General features: G+C 47.8%; 1 protein-coding gene across 1 annotated transcript in view; it reads left to right on the top strand.

Annotated features, from left to right (window-relative positions):
* Bach1 (BTB domain and CNC homolog 1) overlaps nt 1–16548 on the top strand; it is a 36249-nt gene extending 19701 nt beyond the window's left edge. The window contains exons 2-6 of the mRNA XM_042676936.1: nt 1243–1535; nt 2050–2223; nt 2284–3339; nt 7284–7490; nt 15898–16548. Of these exons, the coding sequence (XP_042532870.1) occupies nt 1302–1535; nt 2050–2223; nt 2284–3339; nt 7284–7490; nt 15898–16329 (2103 nt within the window). The 5' untranslated portion in view covers nt 1243–1301 and the 3' untranslated portion in view covers nt 16330–16548. The remainder of the gene's footprint in view (nt 1–1242; nt 1536–2049; nt 2224–2283; nt 3340–7283; nt 7491–15897) is intronic.
* Nucleotides 16549–16581: the final 33 nt, after the last annotated feature.

Below are 16581 nucleotides of genomic sequence, written 5' to 3'. Positions count from 1 at the left end.
GCACTGTGGCTCAAGTGGTAGAGCACAAAAAAGCTCAGGAACAGTGCCCAAGCACTTAGTTCAAGCCTCAGGACACACACACACACACATTAAAAGTAAGTAGTAAGTAAACTAGATGGATTTCATGTGTTTTGACTCAGCCTGATCAGAGACTGGTCTTCCAGAACTTTCATTACCTCCTTTCTCCTTTCACTTTCGTGTGGAATGGAGCAGATCCCTCTGCAGTGACATTTGCTCCTTTGCTGAGTTTATGGCCACCCACACCCTCCATTCCTACTCCCAACAACTGACAGGAAGTTTACTGCTTTACTCTGGAGCGCAGTTCTGCACAGTCAACTTCCTATTTTTTTTTTAGCTGTTTTTTTTTTTTTTTTTTCCTATTTGGTACTGAGAATCAAACCCAGGACATTTCCTTTGCTAGGCAAGTGCTTTGCCAGTGAGCTACATCTCAGTCCCAAGTTCCTGCAATACAGAAGAAACAAGCACACACTTGCTTAGCAGTCACGAGCCTTTCTACACACCAGGGCTGACCACGCTATAGAGACAGGCCACAAGCAAAACTGCCTCGTCATCAAAACACCCTTTATCATTCATCACACAGGCAAACTCTTGCTTTCTCAAACTGTTGAAACATAGGAGTTATCAGAAATGTTTAGCCAAAAAATACATACCAGTTGGGCACTGGTGGCTCATTGCCTGTAATTTGAGCTACTCAAGAGGCTGAGATCTGAGAATCAGTTTGGTTCAAAGCCAGCCCAGTTCAAAGAGCTCAGGGACAGTGCCCCAGCCCTGAGTTCAAGCCCCATAGCCGACAAAAAACAAAAAACCCCAATATATGGTAACCCCACAGGCATAATACTGGGGGGGGGGGGGTTAAAAAAAGCCTCTAAGCCTAGCTTTTCAGGAGGCTGAGGACTGAAGCCAGTCTGGGCAGGAACACATTCATGAAACACTGCTTACCCAGCAAAAAGCTGGAAGTGGAGGGGTGGCAGGGCACAAGCTTTGACCTGGGTGGGTGCCGGGGACAGTGCAGGGCCCTGAGCTCAAGCCCCAGAGCCAGCACGTGCACACATAGGACCCCAGTGGCGTCTCTGGAGGCCGTGGTGCTGGTGCTTGGTTGCAATGTCTCCTGCACCCTTGAAAGCAAGACTACAGCCCCTTCCCCCCCACCCCCCGCGGTGTCTTGCAGGCGAATGACAAGACTACAGCCCCTTCCCCCCCACCCCCCGCGGTGTCTTGCAGGCGAATGACGGTTGAAGCATGCACCTCGCTGCCCGTCCCAAGGCCGTGTGTCGTGCAGGATGTCGGTGAGCGAGAGCGCGGTGTTCGCCTACGAGTCGTCGGTGCACAGCACCCACGTGCTGCTCGGCCTCAACGAGCAGCGCCAGAAGGACGTGCTGTGCGACCTCACGGTGCTGGTGCAGGGCCGGCGCTTCCGCGCGCACCGCGCCGTGCTGGCGGCCTGCAGCAGCTACTTCCACGCGCGGGTCGTGGGCCACGCCGAGGCCGAGCTGAGCATCACGCTGCCCGAGGAGGTGAGCGCCCCTCCGCCCACCCCTGGCGCCCGTGGGGGTTCCAGGCCACTCGGGAGGGCGGAGGGCTCTGAGGATCGCGGTTCAAAGCCAGCCCGGGCAGGAAAGGCCGTGAGCCCCTGATCGCCAAGAAACCACTCAGGCGCTGGCCTCGAGCTGAAGAGCTCGGGGACGGCGCCGAGGCCCCGGGTTCAAGCCCCGGGACCGACAGCTACACACAGGCGCCGGACTCTGGTTTATCATCTCGGTCTGGGCACGCGGCCCGGCGCTGGCTCGTCACCTCCCGGAACCTTAGCTTTAGTCACTGGGCGGTGGACCTCGAATCCCATCCTGACAGCATCCTAGGAGGGAGGCAGGAGGACCCCGAGGGTGACTGCAAGCCGTCCACGGACGGTCACATGCGGCTGCACGGAAACCCAAGGTCTCCGCTGTTGTTATTCCTGTTAGTGTTGTTATTGCACCAAGGAATGGCCGCCCTTCCCCCTCACAGGTCTGTCCTTGTCCTGTGCGTTCCCAGGTGACGGTCAAGGGCTTTGAACCCCTGATCCAGTTCGCCTACACGGCCAAGCTGGTCCTGAGCGGGGACAACGTGGAGGAGGTCTGCAGGTGCGTGGCTCTGCTCCGCGTGCACGACGTGGAGGAGTCCTGCTTCCAGTTCCTCAGGTTCAAGTTCATGGACTCGGCCGCCGCCGCCTCCGCCTCCGCCTCCGCCGCCCCCCACGCCGCCTCCGCCCCCGCCAACGCCGCCCAGCGGCCCCCGAGCCCGCCCAGCCCCGGCTGCGCACCGCACGACCCCCACACCGACCCCAAAGACCTGGCTGCTGACGACGGCCACGAACTCCTGGAGACGAACAGTGCCCAGACCCCGCCGTGCGCACTCCAGAGGTGCCCCGGGAGCGCGGAGGACGGCGCCGGCCACGCCTTCGAATCCCCGTGCCCGGACCAGGACGCCGCGGCCGCCCCGGGCCTGCCGTCCTTATGCCCTAAGTACAGAAAATTCCAGAAAGCCTTCGGAACGGACCGAGGCCGGGTGGTGGAAGCCGGCGCCGGTCAGCCAAACGAGCTGCCCGAGAACGGGTGCCCGCGGGCGGCGGCCCCGGATGGGCGGACGCCCGCCGCGGAGCCCGCGCATGCGCAGGGGGCCGCCCTCCCCCGCGGCGGCCCCGCGGCCGGGAGCGACGGCCCGGCGGAGGGGGCGCCCGGGCTCTTCGCCCTGTCCCTCCTGCACCCCCCGTACGACCCACCCTGCGACTCGAACTTCGCCGGCCCGCAGGGCCCCGCGGTGAAGGCAGAGGCGCCTGGGGCGGGCGCGGACCGCGACCCGCAGGAACCCTACCCGGAGCCGGACCTGGGCGCCCCGCAGGACGAGGGCGGCCTGGCGCCCGGCGACCGCAGCAGCGTGGAGCGGGAGGTGGCCGAGCACCTGGCCAAGGGCTTCTGGAGCGACGTGTGCCCCCCGGAGCCGCCTGGCCACACGCGGCCGTCCCCGGCGCCGGCCGGGGAGGGCCCCGAGCCCAGCCACGCCCAGAAGCGCCCCGAGTGCCCCTGGCTGGGCATCCGGATCAGCGAGAGCCCGGAGCCGGGCCCGCGGACCTTCGCCACGCTGAGCTCCGTCCACTGCCCCTTCATCAGCACCCTGGGTGCCGAGGGCTGCGCCGGCGGCTTGGAGGCGGGGAACGACGGCTACGCGTCCGAGCCCCAGCAGGAGCCCTGCCCCTACGCCTGCGTGATCAGCCTGGGCGACGACTCGGAGACGGACACGGAGGGCGACAGCGAGTCCTGCTCGGCCAGAGAGCAGGAGTGCGAGGTGAGCGCCGCGGCGGGGGTCCTCGGAACGCCTGGGCACGGGGACACCGAGGCACGGGGACACCGGGGCACGGGGACACCGGGGCACCCGGACACCGGGGCACCCGGGCACCCGGACACCGGGGCACCCGGACACCGGGGCACCCGGACACCGTGACACCGGTACACCGGTACACCGGGACACCGGGACACAGGGACACAGGGACACCGGGACACCGGAGCACCGGGACACAGGGACACAGGGACACCCGGACACCGGGACACAGGGACACTGGGACACCGGGACACCAGAGCACCCGGACACCGGGACACAGGGACACCGGAGCACCCGGACACCGGGACACAGGGACACTGGGACACCGGGACACAGGGACACCGGGGCACCCGGACACCGGGACACAGGGACACCGGAGCACCCGGACACCGGGACACAGGGACACCGGAGCACCCGGACACCGGGACACAGGGACACTGGGACACCGGGACACAGGGACACCGGGGCACCCGGACACCGGGACACAGGGACACCGGGCCACCGGGACACCGGAGCACCCGGACACCGGGACACCCGGACACCGTGACACCGGTACACCGGGACACCGGGACACAGGGACACCGGGGCACCCGGACACCGGGACACAGGGACACCGGGGCACCTGGACACAGGGACACAGGGACACCGGGGCACCCGGACACCGGGACACCTGGACACCGTGACACCGGTACACCGGGACACCGGGACACAGGGACACCGGGGCACCCGGACACCGGGACACAGGGACACCGGGGCACCTGGACACAGGGACACTGGGACACCGGGACACCGGGGCACCCGGACACCGGGACACAGGGACACCGGGGCACCCGGACACCGGGACACAGGGACACCGGGACACCGGGGCACCCGGACACCTGGGCACCCGGTCACCGGGACACTCGGATACCTGGTCACAGGGACACCCGGTCACCGGGATACCCGGTCACCGGGATACCCGGACACCGGGACACATGCCGAGGGCGAGCGCCCGGCATGGTAGCTTTTTTCATTTTCTGCCTTCTTATTTATTTGCTTTGGTCGGAGGTGGGGCTTGAACTCCGGGCCTGGGCGCTGCCCCTGTGCTCTTCAGCTCAAGGCCGAGCGCTCTACCGCTTGAACCACAGGGTCACTTCCGGTTTTCTGGTGGTTTATTGGACATAAGAGTCTCACGGACTTTCCAGCCCGGGCTGGCTTTGAACCGCGATCCTCAGATCTCAGCCTCCCGAGTAGCTGGGAGGCACCGGAACCCGGTGTTGTCGTTGTTGTCGTTGGTTTTTCTCTTCCACCTGAGTTGGAGAGACGTGGATGTCCCAACATTTCAAGTAGTGGTAGTCAGGCCAAGCTCGGGGGAGAGCGCACGCGGCTGGGCTGTGAGGTGTCGGTCCCAGGAGGCTCGGGCCGCGCGGCCTCTCCGCCCCAGGCCTCGGACACCCCCCCCCCCCCCCCCCATGGTCTGGTTCCAGAACCGAGGCTTCGCAGCTGCTGGCTGTGGGAATGTGGCTTCTGATGTCAAGTCTTTCGTTGGTGTTTAAAATCCCCCTTAGCCTTCTCAGGCACTGGTTGAATGAATGTCCTGTGCTAGCTTGAAGCCAACACGCGGATGGCTGGTGTCCCGTTATTCCTGCCAGGCTGACCTGTGTACCCTGAGTGTGCACGGGTATGTCTCTAGCAGCTACTCCTTGTAAAAGGTTAATATTTAGTAGTGACCAGAGCCAGTTCTTTCTTTAAAAAAAAAATCAGAAGTCAGGGTTCATGTTTTTCAGACACTGAATTTCTTTTATCATTGGAATTCGTATTTTGCTTGCTATTTAATTTTTATTGTAAAGGTGATGTACAGAGGAGTCACAGTTACATAATTTAATGTTTTGATTTTTAGTTGGGTCCTGATATTTGCAAGGCAGGTCTTACTGTCAAGCTGTACCTGTAGCCCTGATTTTGCTGTTTCGTTGTTGAGGTGGAGTCTAGCTTTCTGTCTAGGTGTGACCCATCTATGTTACTTTTCCTGCTGAACAGGGGAAACAGGCATGGTCAACTCCAGCTCTCTGTTGAGAAAGACTTACGTGAACTTTTCAACCCAGCGTGGCCTTGAACAGTGGATCCTCATAAACTAAGCCTCCCAAGTAGCTAGGATTGCAGGCATGGATGGCCTACCGATGCCCAGCTGTAATTTTGTTTTATGGATTATTTTGTCCTAGCCTGTATTTTCCCCTTTCTTGCATTTTATTGACTTTTCATAAAACTGTGGTGACGTGAGTTCTACCTCTGTAACAATTGAAGGGCATCATGCAGTATTGTTAACTACACAATATTTTAGCAAATATCCACTGAACAACAACTATCTGCTTTCTTTCCTTCTAGTAAATACCCCCATACCCAGGTTCTGTAGGTTTAACTAGTTTACTTACCTCATAAAGGAGGAAAGATCATATGGGCTTGGCTCACCAGTATTTGGATTATTTTACTTAGCATAATGTCCTCCAAGTTTGCCCATGTTGTAGCAAATAAAGAATTTCCCTCCTTTTCTCTTTTCTCCTACCTACCTTCCTTCCTTCCTTCCTTCCTTCCTTCTTTCTTTCCTTCCTTTCTCTTTCTTTCCTTCCTTCCTTCCTTCCTTTCTTTCTTTCTTTCTTTCTTTCTCTTTCTTTCTCTCTCTCTCTTTCTTTCTTTCTTTCTTTCTTTCTTTCTTTCTTTCTTTCTTTCTTTCTTTCTTTCTTTCTTTCTTTCTTTCTTTCTTTCTTTCTTTCTTTCTTTCTTTCTTTCTTTCTTTCTTTCTTTGCCAGTTCTGAGACTTGAACTTAGCTATGACCTCTTCCAGGTGCCAGTTGCCTAGGTACTGGGCGGAAACTTTGCTGAGAGGAGGGTGGAGTCTGCTCGCCATCCTGGAGCGGCCTTTACAATAAGTTTGAAAGAGGATGCTACTTTCTTGGCTTTGGAAGCAGGCAAATTGGGGGCTGGGAAGGTGGCTCAGTGGTAGAGTGCTTGCCTTGCATGCATGAGGCCCTGGGTTCAATCCTCAGAACCACATAAGCAGAAAAAAAGCTGGAAGTGGCGCTGTGGCTCAAGTGGTAGAGTGCTAACCTTGAGCTAAAGAGCTGAGGGACAGCGCCCAGGCCCAGAGTTCAGGCCTCAGGACTGACCAAAAAAAAAAAAAAAAAAATCATATGTATAACACGGGTGGTATGTGTAGATATATATGACATTTAAGCATTTCACATTAGGTACCATAAGATGGTAAAATTTTTAGACTTTTTTGCATGACTAATTTCTGTGGTCTTGAAGGGTAAGTGTAGTATACTGCCAGACTGACCAATATTTTTGTTATTGAAAAAGAAAGGTTGTCTTCTCTTTTCAAATTTAAGTAAGTTAAAAATGACTTCTCAAGCCTTTTCTACCTGGCAAGTAAGAAGTATAGTTTTTAAAATGAATAATATGAAACTGTCATTTTTTTGAGACACAAAAATAAAATTTCCAAATGCTTTAGAAGGTTCTAGGATAATTATATCCTATTAAATCAGTGCTATGTAGTAACACTATTCAGAGAATGAAATAGATCTTACATTTGGGTTAAGAAGGAGCATATTAAAAATACTTTAGAAAGAAGCTTAAATCTCTGAGGTATTAAATAACTTAAATTCCATCTTTCCATTTTGAACCCATTAATATTTGGACGGATATGTCTAGTTGCATGAAAAAAAGTAATTACTTCTCAATTTGTCTCCGAATTCTCTCTTGGTGACTAGAAATAGAAATTTGTACTCTCTATATGGCAGTTGGAAAATTGAGTCCTCTTTTTACTTTTAGAAATCCCACGTTAAGATCTCTAAGATATCTAGATGTATAATTTTTATCTTCCCAGAATATCACCACAAAACACCACTATGAATACTAAGGTTTATTGCACATTCCAGGTAAAACTTCCGTTTAACGCACAGCGAATCATCTCCCTCTCGAGGAATGACTTCCAGTCCCTGCTGAAGATGCACAAGTTGACCCCGGAACAACTGGACTGCATTCACGATATCCGCAGAAGGAGTAAGAACAGGATTGCTGCCCAGCGCTGCCGCAAGAGGAAGCTGGACTGCATCCAGAACCTCGAATCTGAGATCGAGAAGCTGGTGAGCGCCGGGCTTTCTTCTTGTCATGGTCATTAGAATTCCAACACTTCCTTTCTTTGCGGAGGAGACTCCTCCCCCGTCCCCCGCCCCCAACCTCTTTTGTGGAAATTGCTAGATTCTTAGGTAAGACATAACACTCAGTTTCATGTTCTTGTGAAATTTATAATCTTCAGAAACTTGATATGACATTTCCAAGGAAGATGAGCAAGTAAGAAAGTGAGGATTTCGTGGGCTATTTCACTTGTGACTCTTCTACATTGTTAAAGTGATACACTATGATTGGTAACTCGAGAAGTATTTCTGAGTAGTTTTTTTTAAAGAAAGATTTTCAAATTAAGAATGACTTTTTACTGTCCAATTGTTAGTGGTTCACTACAGCCTGATTAAAAAAATTTATTGTCTCTATGATGTATTTGGCATCTGTAAAAGCTAAAATTTCTAGCTCAGTAGTTTAATACACTTGCATTGCATTTTTTGGTGGGTACCAAAAAAAAAAAAAAAAACAGACCAACCTAGCCAGTTTCTTTCTTCTGAGGGAAAAACAAAAACAAAAACAAGTCTGAGATGATGGTGGTCTAAATAGAAAATTTGAGGATAGACTGAGATCAAGTGAGAACAGTGCTTGCTTATCAACACTTACTGTACCTTCCATTAATACCCGAAGGAACTAAAACGTCAGTTAATTTGCTCCCTTTTCTCCTTGTCCTCACGATTAGTGAAAGGAAGGCAGGTCGTATTAGAAGAGAACGGTGATAGGACAGCCAGCTCAGGGCAGTGTCCACATGGAGCCCAGGACAGCCTTGGAGCAGAGAACACATTCTCCAGGGTTCAGCTTTGTGTCTTTCTTTCTTAGTGGTGCAGACTTCAGGTTGTGATGGTAACGAGTCTCCAGCTGTAAACATTCTAGGAGAGGGGCAGTTATATAGTACAATTCAGAAGTGTCCCTTTAGCTAAAGCTTTCAAGAAAAGTTTTAGATTTTATTATATATATATGTATATCATGTATGTTCAGTTAGGAAAAAGATGAAAGATGAGGGTAGAGGCATGGCTCAATTGGTAGAGCACTAGCCAGTGAGCGAAAGCATCAGGTACCAAGTTGGAGTCTCAAACAAAAAGATGGAGGCAGGAGAGAGATTCAGGGAAGCTGATCTGAGCTTGTGTTTCACAGCTGTAATCCTAGCTTCTTAGGAGGCTGAGATCTGAGGATTACAGTTCAAAACCAGCTCAGGGAAAGAAAGAATGAGATTCTTATCTCCAGTGGACCACCAAAAAGCCACAAGTTGAGCTGTGGCTCAAGTGGCAGAGTGCCAGCCTTGAGGAGAAAAGCTAAGGGACGGCACTCAGGTCTTGAGTTCAAGCCCACATGCTGGCAGAAAAACAAAAAAAAAATCGATCTGATAATACTGAGGAATTGAAGTTAGGATCAAAGAAGATGTGGTAGCCATGTTGTAATGCACACTGTCACTCTGGCACCTTCACACCGCCTTTAGATGGGGCCTAGCATGACATAGACATTCAGAGCTTGTGTTGTAGCACACACGTGCGTGCCTGCTGCTGTGTTGCATGGAGCAGTTTGAAGTTGTGCTGAGTTCAACTTCTTATATTCCCTTGATTTTCCTAGATACAGTTTATAGTTGTCAGTACAATATATCTGTGTCTCTTACTCTTCTTAAAAAAAAAAAGAAGAACATCCAGTTTTGTTCCATTTTATACATGAATTCTATGTGGTTCTATTTGAGAATAACTATTATCTTCTCTCTTCTCTCTTCCTCTTCCTCTTCTGCTTCCCCCCTCTCTCTCTTCCTCCCTCTCTCCCTCTCTCTTTTCCTCTCTCTCTCTCTCTCTCTCTCTCTTTCTCTCTCTCATACGCTGGTACCAGGGCTTGAACTCAGGACTTCACTCTCCAGCTTGAGGCTGGCACTCTCATTTGAGCCACAGCTCTACTTGTATTATCTCTTACCATTACTATATTCCCTAGTTCCAAGGCTCATTTATGTTTCTTGATTGAAGGTAGACATAAGATTGCTTGGGTATAGTTCATAAATTTCATGTGTACATCTAGGATGAAAAGGCTTTGCTACCTTTGCTAAAGAGAAAAGGTGGAAGTTGGCATGGTTAAACGTGTGGAATTTTTGGGATGGGGCACAGAGTCCCTTTGGAATGGCTACTTGATTTCTCATCTGTAAGTGGACGATGTTTCCTTCCTTACAGACAGGGTGCTCATTTAGGAAGAATAAATGAGTTCATATGTCTAAAGAACTTAAAATAGCAAATACCATGCATCTCTCCTCCCCTCCCCTCCTCTCTCTTCCTCTCTTCCTTTTTCTTTTGGCTGTGGTGCTTGAACTCAGGGTCTGGGTGCTGTCTTTGAGATCTTTTGCTCAATGCTACATTGAGCACATTGAGCCATAGCTCCACTTCTGGTTTTCTGGTAGTTGATTGGAGGTGAGAGTCTCACAGACTTTCCTGCCCTGGCTGGCTTTGAACCAGGATCCTCAGACCTCAGCCTCCTGAATAGCTAGGATTATAATTATGACCCACCAGTGCACACCTTTTACTATGCATTTCTTATAACCATATTATTAATTTTTGTTGAGATTTTTCTCCCTCTGCTGGCTTCCTTCCTAGTGTCTCTGCCTAAACTGAAAATTCTGCCTCTCTCACTTTAATAAAAGCCAACAGAACACTTGCTTGTGGCTTTCCATCACAAGGTAATTGGTTTCTCGGCTATTTTGGTGAAAACAGAAGCCCGATGTGTCTCACTGTCAGTCTTGTTCTGCCACTTGCTGTCTGTCTTCTCTGACTCTTTCTTTCATTTTTATTTCAGGAACTGTTTGAAAACTACCACATTATGATACTTCATCCCTGAATGCTTAAGTGTGCATTTTCTGAAAATAGACATTCATACCTATGCATAAAATTTTTATCATGTTTGAGGAAATGTACAAATGCTTGGTATTATATAAACTAAGGATAAAGTCCTTATTTAAGTTATCCTAAATAAAGATAACTGTTTTATTTTTTCCACATTAAAATCCAAGCATCACATAATTAATGCTTTGTCAGTTTAAAATCAATTTTTTTTTGATGGGTCATGGGGCCTGAACTCTTAAGCCTGGACACTGTCCCTCAACTCTTCAGCTCAAGGCTAGTGCTCTACCACTTGAGCTACAGTGCCATTTTCTGCTTTTTCTGCTTATGTGGTGCTGAGGAATCGAACTGAGGGTCCCATGCGTGCAAGGCAAGCACTCTACCACTGAGCCACCTTCCCAGCCCTCTTAAATCAGTTTTTTTAATCAATTTTTATTGTAAAGGTGATGTACAGAGGGATTGCAGTTACACAGATCAGGTAATGAGTACATTACTTTTTGAACAGTGTTAACTTCTTCCCTCATTTTCTCCCAATTTTTCCCTCCCTAACTCCTCCCTACCCCTTCCCGATTTTTAAAATGGTAATAGTTTTGAAAGACCCTAGATCAGATTTTTGTCTTATTTTTAGCATTGTCCGATTGCTTCTGCATGACTTTAGCTCGTTCCTCCATCCTCTAATTCTATGGATGGTGGAGCTGTTTGAGTTACCTGAATTGAGTTATCTGAATTCCTTGGTGTTCTGTCCTTCATGTGATGTCACCAGGGACATATGGTGTCACAGGGTCTCCAGGCAGGGGTGGGACCTGCCAGGTTTCTTCAGTTATTTGTTTGCTCTTCTCATTGCTCAGCGAGCTGTGAATTGTTTCTCAGATACTTTGTGAAAATCTGGCTTTCCACCTCTTATTAGCTTGCATGAATGAGGATTATAGAATAATGAGGGTTATAGAATAATGATTTTTCTAATTCTTTCACGTCATTTATCTTTGTTCTTGAATTCCTCTTTTTATCTTTGTTATTGTGTCCCCCCTTTTTTACTTTTCCATTTACTGCCCTGTTGACTCCTGGATAATTTTTTTCTAATCCCTTTCTTTCTCTTTCCTTCTTTCTTTCCTCCTTCCTTCCTTCCTTCCTTCCTTCCTTTCTCTCCCTCCCTCCCTCCCTCCTTCCCTCCCTCCTTCACTTCCTTCCGGCAGTTTTGGGACTTGAACTCTGGGCCCAGGTGCTGTCCCTGAGGCTTTTTGTGCTCAAGGCTAGAGCCACAGCACCACTTTTGTTTTTTGAGTGGTTAATTGGAGATAAGAGTCTCACAGGGACTTTTCTGCCCAGGCTAGCTTTGAACTGTGATCCTTATATCTCAGCCTCCTGAATAGCTAAGATTACAGGTATGAGCAACCAGTGCTTGCCTCAATCCATTTCTTATAATTAATAGTAGTCATTAGTCTGTTCGATTTTGCCTCCAAAACCCTTTTGGCTAGGGGGACCCCTTGTAGCCCTCGCTTTCTTTTTGACAGACCATGTTAGAGTTTCTATGCCATCTAGCACATTACCCTGTGGCTTATCTTTGATTATTTTCTCCCAAGATTTGGACTTGCCCATTTCTCCAAACCTCTCTACTTTCTTTTTTGTCCTGGGGCTTGAACTCAGGGCCTCAGGCCTGTCTCTGAGCTTCTTTTGCTCAAGGTATTCTACTGCTTGAACCACAGTGCCACCTTCCACTTTTTGAGGATTACTTGGAGATAAGAGTCTCTCAGACTTTCCTGCCCAGGCCGGCTTGGCACTGTGATCCTCAGACCTCAGCCTCCTGACTAACTAGGATTACAGGTGTGATCCACCAGCGTTTGGCATTAAGCTTATTCTTTTAATTTAAATTGGTCTGACACCTTTTTAGTTTATTTCTCTGTGTATTTACTCCTTCTATTTAATTTTTACATATACTAAGCTGGAAGTGCACATTTGTCTCTGAATTTGGCTTCCTAGAAACAAGTTGAGATTTTGTGTGTACACAGAGTTCCCTTGCTGCCATGTGAAGTATTTTATATACACTGAGTGCACACTTATTCTTCAGAAGTTTGTGGGGACCAGTTTCCCCCGTGGTCTCCTGCTCTGTCATGCAGTGGTCAGTCCAGTCTCTTACTGGCTCTTCTTTTTTCATACTGTTTCCTTGGGTAGTGTGATGCACAGAGAGAGAGAGGTTTAAAATTGGATTGTTGGATGTGTGACAAGCACCGGTGTAAGGCTGTGAAATACTAATGGACCCGTCAAGAGCGGGGAACTGCTTTGCCTTCCCTCCAGCAGTGAGCCCGTCTTTGTTCATTGCCAAAAGTTACTGTCCACCTCTGGATTTTACTCAGTCTCATAATGAGAAGTGGTTTCTCCTGGTAGCTTCATTTTATCTTTTATGAGTAAAATTGAGTGATTTTTGTTTGCAATGACCACTTGTAGATTTCTCTGAACTGTTTCTTGAGTGACCATTTTCTAGCAGAGAGCTTGTTAACATTGTATTAGTTGATGATGCCAGTTGAAAAATGGAATAAATTATACCAATTATTTCCTTTGTTATTTTGAGCTTAGTAAACTGCTCAAAATTAGAATTATTTACACTTTCCTGGAAAGTAAAGTATCAAGGCAGAGAAAGCCTTTGATTCTAGGTACTAAATACTAACTGAGAGAGTTCTCCGGATTTATTTTAATTAAATGATTGGGGTTGTATTCTGTGATATTAGTTTTGAAGGAACATGGTTCTTGGCTTAAAATTTATTCCATATTTACTGCTTAATTTTTGATTTACATGACTGTTTTACTGTGCAGTTTTAAATTGGTGTTTTTGCACAATTACCAGTAAGTAAAAACTAGCATTTAAAATTGCCATTAAAAACAACAACAACAAAAAACAAACAAAAAACAAACAGGCTTCTTACCTAGCTCTTTTGGTCCTAGATCTGTGGGCTACTATCTTTATTGGCTGAGTCATATTTAAATTTTAAAAAACAATTTAAATTTTAAAAAAAGAACAACCTTACATTTGAATGAATATCATATGCCAGCTATTCAAAGGAGGGCTGTAGAGTATTTTTGTTGTCATGAAGTGCAGAATAGCTGTTTCTCTGAGTACTACCATAGTAAATTTGTAAAATGGCTGGGTACCAGTGGCTCATGCCTGTAATCCTATCTACTGAGGAGGCTGCAATCTGAGGATTGCAGCTCAAAACCAATAAGATGACTATTCTCCCACCAAAAAGCCAGAAGTGGTCTCAAGTGGTAGAATGCTAGCCTTGAGTACAAAAGCTCAGGAGCAATGCCCAGGTTTTGAGTTCAGGTCCCAGGACCAGCATCAAAAACAAGAAAAATAGAGTGAAATGGAAATAGCAATCAGCTAACTGCTCAGAACCTTGGCCCTGTAGGAGTCAGCTGGAGTCAGCTTGCAGTGTAGAGGAGCAGGTGGGAGCATTTGAATGTGTGGAAGTGGTGTGGTGGGGAACCTTGGCTGTTTGTTTGTTTCAGTTATTGTGAAGAAGCAAATCTCCTTAAAGAATGAAGTCATCCCTCATGTAGTATGGGGTGGGTGGAGTAGGACTGTCTGCTGATCATGCATATTTACATGAAGAGCAGAAATTACAAAGTATTTCTAGTCCTCATACCATCTGTAAGCGATTTGCAAGAAATAAAATATTCATTATTTTCCTTATTCATATTTAATTTAAGAGACCAACCAGCAGTTGACATTTTGTCAAAGGCTATTTAGAAGAGATTCTTTCAACTATGGTACCAGAATTCATGATTGAATATTGCTGTGACTGAAGGAAGGGCCTTTCCACTTTCTCCTGGGAGCTTTTTTTGCATCTTCATTTGGATTGGTTTCTGAGAGTCCACAGAAAAGAAAGGGCACACATCATATTAATGTATACCTAGGAGGTAACAGCAGTTACTAGTCTTGTCCACTGGGAGCCTGTGGATCTAGTCTAGTGCATCTGAAGACTGTTACTGACAAACTCTGTGTCAGAACAAACATATAGACTGAACAATGATTGTGGGTCTACACACACACACACACACACACACACATCCTACATACATATGTGTTCATTCTTGACCTGTACTTATTACTGTTTAGAACAGAATGATTTTTCTAGAAACCTAAACAAATCTGAGAAACACTTTGCAATAAAAGCCTATATTGTATACATGATAAAATAAACTATTTATTGTGTATCTCCTCAAGTTGTTATCTGGCCTAAAAATAATCCAGAAAGCCACCAAACATTAGATTATCACCTAATTTTGTAGAAATATTTTTATAAGATTATAACAGCATTTGTACAGATCAAAGTTCATATTACTTTTTAGCTACTTTGATGCCAAGAAGAGAGTCTAAAAGCCTGACAGAGATTAGCTCTGTGAAATAATCCTTTTCAATGTAACCTTGACCTGTTAGCAAGCAGAAAGCAAGAGAACAAACAGAAGCCTTGGGCTTCCTATCAGCATTTATTAACTCTTAACCTTATAAACAGCTTATTAAGCTTCCTAGCTCATGGTAGGTTGGGAGCAATGAAACAGTAGAACTGGAAGGATGGGGCAGGCGAGGCAAGAAGCCAGCGCACCCTTAGCTGTGATGTGTGACAGGGGAGGAAGAGAAGGATCGGGACAACTTTGGGGAAAAATTCTGAGGTAGGCTTTCTTAAAGGGGCAACATCATTAAGTTGGAGTAATAAAAAAATAAAAACCGGGCTAACCTCACATTCTTCATAGTTTTACTAACTTATTTACTAGCTTTGTAATCTCTGAACATGTTAAATTCTTCATTCTGTTCTGTGGGTTTAATCTGACGTAGATCAACAGTCATTGTGTAGATTATAAAACTGAGATGACATATTGAAAACATTTAGTTCAGAGCTGGCACAAAGTAACTGCTCCAGAAAAGTAGTCGTCACATCTTTGTGATCTTCGTGGAGACAGGAGGACTGCAGACCCTATCGGAAAGATAATCTTAAGCCAGACAGGCTGGGTGTGTGTGGCTTCAGCCCTTGGAGGCCCTGAATTCAAGTCGTGGTACTGGGCCTTGAAAGTGGCCTTAATTAAATCTAGCAACAGAGTGAGTCTCAGTAATTAAGCTATGTGTACTGTTGTAACTTTTTTTTTTGTAATCCACCCCACATGTCTAGTTCATACTCATTTCTCTGCAATCTGTAAATCTAGACTCTGGAAAATTGCCAGGTTGTCCCCTAAAGTGACTATATAGTTTCCTTTCCTACTTTGCATATTTGATATTCAGTGTTTCCCACGGAGTGTGCAATGTTTCAGAGTGGAGGCTTGGCCCCAGACCTGCTGGAAGATTTGCGTGTTTACCAGAACTAGCTTTCTAAAGTGGGAACGTCTGGATTGTAAGAGTTTTGGACCTTTGGTAGTTTCCCTATATTTTGGAGAATGCCACACACTCTCATCTAATGAGATCGCACCCAAGATACTGAATGTTGATCATCTCCTACACATTGATTGCACTAAATTAACACCAGTCATCATGTTCTCTCTCTCCTCACAGCAAAATGAAAAGGAGAGTTTGCTGAAGGAGCGAGATCACATTTTGTCCACTCTGGGGGAAACAAAGCAGAACCTAACTGGACTTTGCCAGCAAGTCTGTAAAGAAGCTGCCTTGAGTCAAGAGCAAATCCAGATACTCGCCAAGTACTCAGCTTCAGATTGCCCCCTTTCCTTCTTACTTTCAGAAAAAGGAAAAAGTGCCACTGAAGGTGAACTGACACTCCCGTCCATTTTCAATTTAGCCCATGTGTCTTCAGTGCTGCCTTCCAGCGGACGGGGAAGTGGGGTGGCCAGCTGTGAGCGGGGTGTCTGCGAGGCCCCCCCCAGCTCCGTGGACCCCCGGGAGCAGCAGCTAGGGGAGCAGGGGCGGCAGAGTGGCGCCATCTCCGAGTTCTGCCAGCAGATGACGGACAAATGCACTACTGACGAGTAGACTCTGCTCTCTCGCGCCCGCCCGCCCGCCTGCCATGCAATCTGCTACTGAAGATTTGGCATTATCTTGAAAGCCTCGTGGCCGTCTCCTGCTTATTAATACACAGCCTTCTGTTCAGGGAAATCCTCTTTAAGCCAACCCTGACTTGGTTCTTGGCTCCTACAAGAAAACACCAAGATGATTTATCTCCTGGGTACCAGAAAAAAAAAAAAAAGCACATGTGAAAAATGTAGCCAGAACTTGTGCTTTTAT

This window comes from Dipodomys spectabilis, unplaced genomic scaffold, assembly GCF_019054845.1.
Source record: "Dipodomys spectabilis isolate Male_0828 unplaced genomic scaffold, ASM1905484v1 ptg000032l, whole genome shotgun sequence".
Taxonomy (NCBI): Eukaryota; Metazoa; Chordata; class Mammalia; order Rodentia; family Heteromyidae; genus Dipodomys; species Dipodomys spectabilis.
The sequence above is the reverse complement of the archived record's forward strand: the minus strand, read 5'-3'. Positions and strand labels throughout refer to the sequence as shown.